General features: G+C 41.3%; 1 protein-coding gene across 1 annotated transcript; it reads left to right on the plus strand.

The window, feature by feature from the left end:
* The first annotated feature begins 2,908 nt into the window (after nt 1–2,908).
* Nucleotides 2,909–7,342, plus strand: LOC148016356 (pentatricopeptide repeat-containing protein At2g13600-like). The gene is made up of 2 exons (XM_087663599.1): nt 2,909–3,210; nt 3,395–7,342. The coding sequence occupies exons 1-2, from the start codon at nt 2,947–2,949 to the stop codon at nt 5,552–5,554; spliced, it is 2,424 nt and encodes an 807-aa protein (XP_087519725.1). The 5' UTR covers nt 2,909–2,946; the 3' UTR covers nt 5,555–7,342.
* Nucleotides 7,343–9,075: the final 1,733 nt, after the last annotated feature.

Raw genomic sequence — 9,075 nt, forward strand, 5'->3', positions numbered from 1 at the left:
CACACACACACATATGTATGTAGGTATGTAGTGCTATCCTCTAGAATATCATGCCTATTGAACACTCACACATTCTATGCTCATTGTACTCCATCTAGTATCTGCACCTTTGAAGCATGTAGAAGTGCATATGGGCTTAGTAGTGATTCTTACCATGGAAGCTAACAGACTACATACATGTGTTGTAATGGCTTAGCATTCATGGTACCAAGGGCTTAAACCCAATTATTGGCCTCCATGGGAATAGTTTAAGGCTTGTCTATTTGATAATCCAACTCATTAAGCTTTGTGTAGTCTCACTGTCATTAAATTGATTGCTTATTACACATTCCCTATTTAATAAATTTATGTCAATAAATTAATGACTCACTTTTCTTTAAGTGTTAATGACGATCTAGCATGGCCATGAGACCATTTAGAGACCAGTATTCCTAGTGCATCACTTAATGGGGTGATCAGAGCACTGTGATGGGGATATCTGATATAGGCAGTACAAGTTATGAAGGGGGAAGGAAGTGTCTGCCAAGTGTAAGAGTGTACACAAGAACCAAGGAGTTACCATAAATGAAGATGGATTGAGTTCTAAGAAGAGGAAGTGCATTAGCATTGTGTATATGTATTTATGTGTGCATTTGGGGACACATGGGAACATTTACTTGTGTGTAATAAGCATTGCATTCATTTGGGGTCATCCTCTCCCTTACAAGTCAAGGTTTAAGGTCTTTTCTTTCATTAAGAAAGACGAGAGAGGTAATTGTCTCACTAAGAAAGACAAGAGACGTGATCCTCTGAAAGTGAGGAGAGATGTGATTTTCTCTTTCTAAGGTCTAAAATGACACAAGCTTTTGTGATCCAAGAGGAGAAGAGAAGGAGCAAGTGCTGCGGAAGCTCTACTGAAATCAAGTCCCAAGAGGAGATCCCTACACATATTGTGTAGAAGAGAAGGTGCAAGTGTTGCGGAAGCTCTACTGAAATCAAGCTCCAAGAGGAGATCCCTACACATATTGTGTAGGAGAGAAGGAGAGACTCAAGAAGGATCAAAAGGTGCCAACTTTCAAGTTGTGCAAGTGTTAGCCTATTATATACCGTGCAAGGAACCGTGATCTTGTTCCCAAGATCTACAAGTAAGAACTGGTTTATGTATAACGGAGGAGCTTGCTCCTTATCAATAATATAACTCCACAAGGGGGGAATTGGCCCATCTTCCAGTCCCTAGTGTGTTGTCAATCTCTCTATCTCTCTACATCTTTCTTTTCTCTCATCTATTCTCTCTCTGCACCAGCATAATATTCACCATATATATTTTAAGTATATAGGAAAGTCGAGCGTGTATCTCGGATCTTATAATAGTGGTATCAGAGTAGGTCTCTTTGCTTTTCTCAAAGTAAAGGCGATCCTTGCAAGAAGAAGGTAAAGATGGCAATTGATGAAGTGCCTACAAGTGAGCAATTATAGGCTCAATTGATAGAGTATCATAGCTTGTTGGAGATTCTCGAAGTACATCAATTGATTGATAGCTTAAGGGCAAGGAAAGAAGCTACTTATGAAGGACCAAATCCTCCAAAATATGATGATACTGGAGGAAACACCATTGCACCAATTGATAGTGAAGGTGTAAAGCATCCAATTGCTGAGAAGTTTCCTAGAAGGAAGAAGGAATTTCGGGTCAAGAAGAGTAAAAAGACCTCACCTCGAGTGAGGCGGATAAGGAGGGAGTCATCTCCCTCACAGTAACCAACTACTCCCCTGATTATTCAAGTTCCTCCTCCTCCTCATTGTCTTCTAGTTTCTACTCTCTTGGTTCTAAGTCTCGTGCAATCTACAAATGGACAAAGAGGGACCATAAGAGGAGCAAGCTTAAGAAGACTAAGACTTTCAAGTTTGGGGATAAGGACATAAAGTTTAACTCTTACTTTGGTAAGAGAGATCCTGGTAAGGTGTTAGCATTTGTCAAGCAATTTGAAGTTACTTTTTCTAATGGTAATTTCTCAGAAAAGTCCAAGCTCAGGCATGTAGCCATGCACTTGAAAGACATCGCTAGCAATTGGTGATTGACTCTCATTTTGGAGGGAAGGAAACCTACGACTTGGGAAAAGTTCAAGAAGAAGTTTTATGCTTAGTTCTTGCCTCCTGATTTTGAGAATGATGTTAAGAAGGAGTGGGATTGGCTAGGCCAAAAAGAGCATGAGAAGGTCACTAGTTATGTGGACAAGTATTGGTCTACTCTTCTCAAGGTTACCCCTTTCATGGAGATTAGCGATGAAGAGAAGAAAAGGAAGTTTGAAGCTGGCCTACTCCCTCATTTACACAGAACTGTGACGGTGTATCCACATGAAACATTATCTCGCATGATGGAATCTACCATCATAGTTGAAAGTTTGCATACACCTGGTACATCTCAAAAGTTGGAGATGAGTTCTTATAAAGCTACAATAATCTCTCCTTGTTTACATCATTGTACCATAATCTCGCCCTCTATTCTAATTACACTAATTTACTAATCTCTCCCTCTATTCCAATTACACACTAATTTACTCTTATTGACTCTAATCTCTATCCTATCTCTATTACAGACATAATTAAGCTACATTGTACAATAATACCTAACCTCTACCTCAACACACTACTTTACTCTCATTACACACTAATGCAATGCAATCGATTCACTAATCTTTGCCTTTGCTCTAATTACCCTACCCACTAATTCACTAATATCTGCCTCTACTCTAATTACCCACTGATTCACTAATTTCTGCCTCTACTCTAATTACCCACTGACTCACTAATCTCTGCATCTACTCTAATTACACACTGATTTACTCAACTTACCCACTAATCTCTCCTCTACTCTAATTACACACTGATTTACTCTAATCAACTCTTAATCTCTCTCTACTTGCCACAAACAGTCACTGTGTAAGTTTTTGAAGTTACGAGCGACATGTTATGCAAGCTCAGCGCCTCGACAGACCTGTCACAGCCGGTCTCCATTGTTTCCCAGTAGCAGCAGTAGCAGCATGCCCTTCCCCTTCTCCGCCATGGAGTACCCCCCTACTTCACAAGCCTTTCCCCTTCTTCCACAACAGGGCTTTACAGACACAAAGAGAAGAGGCAGTATTAAGAGTCCCCATGGAAGACGGCGATGGCGACGAAGAAGAAAAAGAAGAGAGGTCTGAATGTGCCTCATCCAGAGTACGGTGTGCCAAAGACGTAATGACTCTGTCCTCCTCTTTTCGTTTTCTCTTTGGAAAGAAAGGACGGATTTTGATGCTTAATAACTCATGAGTGTTTGTGTCAGACGTATGTCCATCTTGATGCTTATTGCCTCATGATTGTTTGTGTCAGACGTAGGTTCGTTTCGATGTGTAATGCCTGATGATGGTGTGTGTCACAGATAGGTCCGGTTTGCAAGCATGAATCATCCATGGAGCTGTTGTTATGGATCCTTGGGTGGAACAATTCCTATCTTGTGAAAGACATGCTTGGCAGAAGAGGGCGGCTTTCAACTGTGACATTAAAATTCACAGAGGAAGAGTTCAAGGTTGAGACAGCGCAGAATGGTATCATTGGACATGAATCTGAACAACATGACCCTCACCCTGCTCTTATGGCCTCACTGAAGGCTGCCTGTGAGGCCAAAGATTTGAATTCAGTAAATAGGCTGCATTCTCAGATTGTCAGGAAGGGACTGCTGGAAAAAGATATCGTTCTTGGAAATGCATTGGTCAGCACATATGCTAAATGTGGTTCCCTTATGAAAGCACAGGAGGTATTTGACAATCTACCACTTCAAAACATAGTCTCATGGAACGCTCTGATTGCAGGGTATGCCCAATGTGATCATGCTGAGGAAGCACTTAAGTGCTTTGGACAGATGAAACGTCAGGGCATTTTCCCAGATGCTGTCACCTTTGTTTGCATCTTGAAATCTTGTGGTAGTGTAGGAGCCATTGACAATGGTAGGGCAATACATGCAGAAAGTACCAAAAGAGGATTGCTGGAGAGTAACATGTTTGTTTGCAATGCACTTGTAGATATGTATGCCAAGATCGGTTTGCTTGCAGAAGCACAGGAAGTGTTTGACAAACTTTCAGCTCGAAATGTAGTGTCATGGAATGCACTCATTTCAGGCTATGCCCACCATGGGCTTGCCAAGAATGCATTGCTCTGTTATGAGCAGATGTCAGTTCACGGCATTTCACCAAATGCAGTTAGCTTCGTTAGCGTCTTAAAAGCTTGTGGCATCATAGGAGCCACAGGTAAGGGCAAGGAAATACATGCTGAAATAGCTAGAACTGGCTCATTGGAAACAGATCCTGTTGTTGGCACAGCGTTGCTTGACATGTATGCCAAATGCGGCTTGTTTGCAAAAGCACAAGAACTGTTTGACAAACTTCCAGCCCGAAATGTAGTTTCATGGAATGCATTAATTTCTGGATATGTCCAATACGGGTGTGGTGAGGAAGCCTTGAACTGTTTTGGGCGGATGCAGCTTGATGGGTTTTCTCCTGATGCAGTCACATATGTTTGCATCTTAAAAACCTGTGGCAGCATGGGGGCTATTGATAAGGGCCAAGAAATACATGCTGAGATTGTAAATAAAGGGCGCTTAGAAAGAGACCTCATGGTAGGCACTGGATTGGTTGATATGTATTCCAAGTTTGGCTTGCTTGAAAAAGCTCGAGAAGTGTTTGACAAGCTTCCAGTCCGCAATGTTGTCACTTGGAGTGCCCTAGTTACAGGATATGTTCAGCACAGTTGTGCAGAAGCAGCACTAAGTTGTTTTGGACAGATGCAATTGGAGGGCTTCTCTCCAGATGCAGTGACCTTTGTTTGCATCTTGAAAGCTTGTGGCAGTATGGGTGCCATTGTCAAGGGTCGAGCAATACATGTGGAGATTGCTAGAAGAGGATCACTTGAAAGAGATGTGTTTGTTGGGAATGCATTGATTGATATGTATGCTAAATGTGGTTTTCTTACCAAAGCTGAAGAAGTGTTCCACAAGCTTCCATTTCGAGATGTAGTCTCATGGAACGCACTAATTACAGGATATTCCCAGCTTGGAAAGGTTGAAAATGTTTTGCGCTTTTTTGACAAGATGCTAGCTGAATGTATAAAACCAGATGGGGTCACATTCATTAGTGTGCTCAATGCATGTGGCCACTCGGGTTTATTCGAGAAGGGGCAGATGTACTTTGAGAGTATGAGCAAAGATTATGGTATCAGTCCAACTCTGGATCATTACACTTGCATGATTGACCTCCTTGGCCGAGCAGGTCAAGTAGATAAGGCATTAGCAATGGCAAAGAAGATGCCTTTTCAAGCTAATCTTGTGGTGTGGCTCACCGTGTTGGGTGCTTGTCGTAAATGGGGCAATGTGGAGCTTGGGAGACAAGCCTTTGAACATGCATTGCAAGCGAACGAGAAGGATGTGGCTGCTTATGTATGCATGTCTAATATTTACCTAGATGCTGGTAAGCAGGAGGATGCAAACAAGGTTGAAGCCATGAGAAAAGCAAGCTTGGACGAACCCAGGACTCTGTTGATGTACTGATGCCACTGGAGCTGTGCATTCATTTTCTGTTAGGATACAGAGCTGTGCATTCATTTCCAAAGCGAGCACATTTTACAAGACTTGCTGAAGATCTGTACCTTATAATAACAGAGGAGAGGCATGCCTGGGGTCTCATATCCACTGGAGCTGTGCATTCGTTTCTCTTAGGGATACAAAGCATTTCCAAAGTGAGCATTTTATGGGACTTGAAGATCTGTATCTTATTATGACAGAGGAGAAGCATGCCTTGGGTTTGAAGATATCAGATGCTGCTGTACTATGCAGGGAGAAAGTGGCTCTTGCTTGTGTGCTAATAGACACACTGAAAGGGACACCCATATGTTGTCAAAGAGGCATTCATATGTAGTGATTTACATACAGTTATGTCTCTTATCTCATAAATAGAGTGGCAGAAAAATGCTGTGAAAGATGTGAAGTACCTTCGTGTGTTTAAGGAACAAAGGTGCATCTGTGAGGATCACAGTGATGGCAATGTAACTAGCAGGTGGTTCATTCTTGAAGTTTCGATAAATGACCGGTAAGCATACTAAGACATATTAAAGATGGAATTCTATAGGAAAAGCTCTTTATGCTTGAGACGTATTAAAGTCTACTAGAGGTCAAAGCAGCCTATGGGACAAATCAATGTACAACATCCATGTCAAGTTATCATGTAAAGATTGAAAAGAAACCAAGTCTAATCTGGTCCATCCCATGTGTCGTTCTATCTAGCATTCCCCAAATGTACATTCATGATGAGTACTGAGCAATCTGTCATTGGCTCCATCCATGATGGGATGTAATATATCATACAATCTGTCATTGGCTCCATCCAGTGGGTATGATGGGATGCAATATATCATACATCAGGCAGGGTGCAAGGAGGACTCATTTTTACTCAGGAAGAAAAAGATAGAAATACTCTTTCCCTCGGTGAATTATCATACATCAGGCAGGGAGCAAGGACTCTTATTTACTCAGGAAGGAAAAGATAGAAATACTCTTTTCCTCAGTGAATTATCTCCCAGAGAGAGAGAGAGAGAGAGAGAGAGAGAGATTAATGTTTGTTACACAGGATGTCTCATCTAAGAGTATAATCAAAGTATATCTAAACAAGTGAATCAAATGCAAAGATCTATGTCTAGAGCAAAATAGAGTACTGAAAGAAATAAAAGTAGAGGTAAGAACTACATTTGGAAAATTGGCAATGATATAGTCTCTAATCCTAGAATCCCCCTAATATGGTGATGCATCAACTACTCCAGCATAAGGGGATTGAGTATCTCAATGGGGGTCTCTTGTGGCGGGCAATAATGGCTTGTATCTCTTGATGGTGAGGATGGTTGGGTGTTCGCCCTAGGGGTCCGGGATGTCTCACTTGATATAGAGATACGGCTTGCTCTGGGATAATCCCATGTGAGCATGAACTCCCTGTGGCTGAGCCAGTGGAGGACAGTGGAGAAGGAGCCCTGGTGGTAACCGATGTGAGGAACTCTGTAAGCACTTTTTGTATGGGTGGATTTGGATGTACCAATCGCATCTCTCAAATGAGTCCCTGTGCCTAGGTAGCTCTAGTCCTCATATTCCACGAATTTGCTTGATGGCTGAAAACCCTCTCATAACAGGCAGTGTTATCTCCCTCTGATCTCGGCCGTAGGGGATAGTGGAAAATGGCTCAAACCCCTCTTGAATCAAGTACTTCTATCTCCCTTTAATCTTATAGTAGACAGTGCAAACACCCAAATATACATGAGATTTGACAATCCCAACAACTTTTCTCCCAAAAATGATTTGATACTTTGAGCAGATCATCCAATTCGATGTAGTTTTAAACATTATAACCTTAAATTTTCCAAGGCTCACCAAGAGGCCTTTGTCCCTACAAGAGGTATGTAGTGCATCCAAATGTTGTTGCAAGCCCTTAGGAGTCAAAATAAGCACAATGTCATTTTCATATAATAGAATGGGTATCATCACCTTCACGAGCCATGCATGAGGGCCCCCTAATCTATCTATATAGTTTGCTATCTCATCAATATAAATATCAAAGAGAATGGGTATCATCACCTTCACGAGCCATGCATGAGGACCCCCTAATCTATCTATATAGTTTGCTATCTCATCAATATAAATATCAAATAGAGTAGGTGACAATGGATATCCTTGCTTCACCCCAATGGTGCTGGTAACTCTACTTGACAATCCTTTCGGTATGCATATTCTACCTATTACTCATGACTCATACAAGGCATAAATCCCTTATTGTAATTGCATGGGCACTCCAATGTCCTATTGTCTCCTCATAGGCGACAGAAGAAGATCCTATGTAAGACTTGTATATTCATGTAAACATTCACCCTTGTTAACTCGTGGCTCAAAGGCTTTATTGGAAGTTTACAAAGCAACAATATATCCTCCTTTCCCATGCATGTCCCTTCTCTATGAAAGCCTCGACTATAAGTATATGATCCAATGTTGTGTACCCCTCTTGAAACTAGCCTATCTTGTGGTTCTAGGCTTGTGTTTCTCTATCCGATTGTTGAAGCTCATGCTCAAGGACAGAGTCTAGACCTTCATAGTAACCATGATGGTTCTACAATTGCTAGGGACAATGGTGTATTAACTCTTAACGTGGTACAATTGTGCGATCTATCCCATTGTTTAGGAATCCCTCCATAAGGCTCTATTAAACATGTGTATTAAGAGTGGGGCCAATGTATCACTTGCATGTGAAATGTGCTTAGCTACTAAACCATCATGATCTTGGGTTCTTGTTTGCAATCTATCAATGGCATCTATGACCATTTTGCATGCGAATAAAGTGCTACTTGATGGCTTGCATATCATTTAGCGGGGTATTTATGGTTGTCCTAGTACATCATAAAGAACTCTAGCATAATCATGCCATGTCTCAAGTGTAATGATTGGGATGAATGGTCCTCTCTCTTGGAACATCCTCCAAGCCCTCTTACTGTCTTGTTTTAAGAATGGTTGGTATATGTTTACCCCCAGACTAGCAAAATTGTTATGCTTTTTCTCATGCACTAGGCATTACAAGATCATTCTTCCTTCCTAGCATGTGTATCTCAACATTCCTTATCATACAATTTGTTTTGAGGGACCATACCATGTGGAGACTTTCCCTCTGATACCTTGCTATATGTGAATGCATGCTTTGTCGAGGTATGCAATGTATTTGCCAAGATTCATATGAGCTCTTCTAGAGAATTATGGGGATCCATATTCCATAATCTCTTACATATTGCACTGCTATATACTTTCTTTATGTCTCTTTATGCCTCATTTGTTGCGATTCCAAATAGTCCATTAGGCATAGTAACACCATATTGGGGGAATATGGGAATTTCCCATAAGTTTAGGACACGTGGTCAAATCTTTGGATTATAACTCCAAATTGAGCGCTCTATAGCTCAATAGATTCCATTTTTCAAGTTCTTTCCAATGATAGGTCACATCATATGGTTTTGGGAAACTTATGGGCATGTTATCCGGGTGCCACC

Source organism: Lygodium microphyllum, chromosome 23 (assembly GCF_053477565.2).
Source record: "Lygodium microphyllum isolate KBCC chromosome 23, Lygodium_microphyllum_v1.1.10, whole genome shotgun sequence".
NCBI lineage: Eukaryota > Viridiplantae > Streptophyta > Polypodiopsida > Schizaeales > Lygodiaceae > Lygodium > Lygodium microphyllum.

What these genes read in the sequence shown, in the direction of transcription:
- LOC148016356 (XM_087663599.1), top strand. Translation starts at nt 2,947, where the DNA reads ATGCAAGCTCAGCGCCTCGACAGACCTGTCACAGCCGGTCTCCATTGT. An exon ending in GAGTACGGTGTGCCAAAGAC is followed by an intron (nt 3,211 to 3,394) that starts GTAATGACTCTG and finishes TGTGTGTCACAG; the next exon opens with ATAGGTCCGGTTTGCAAGCA.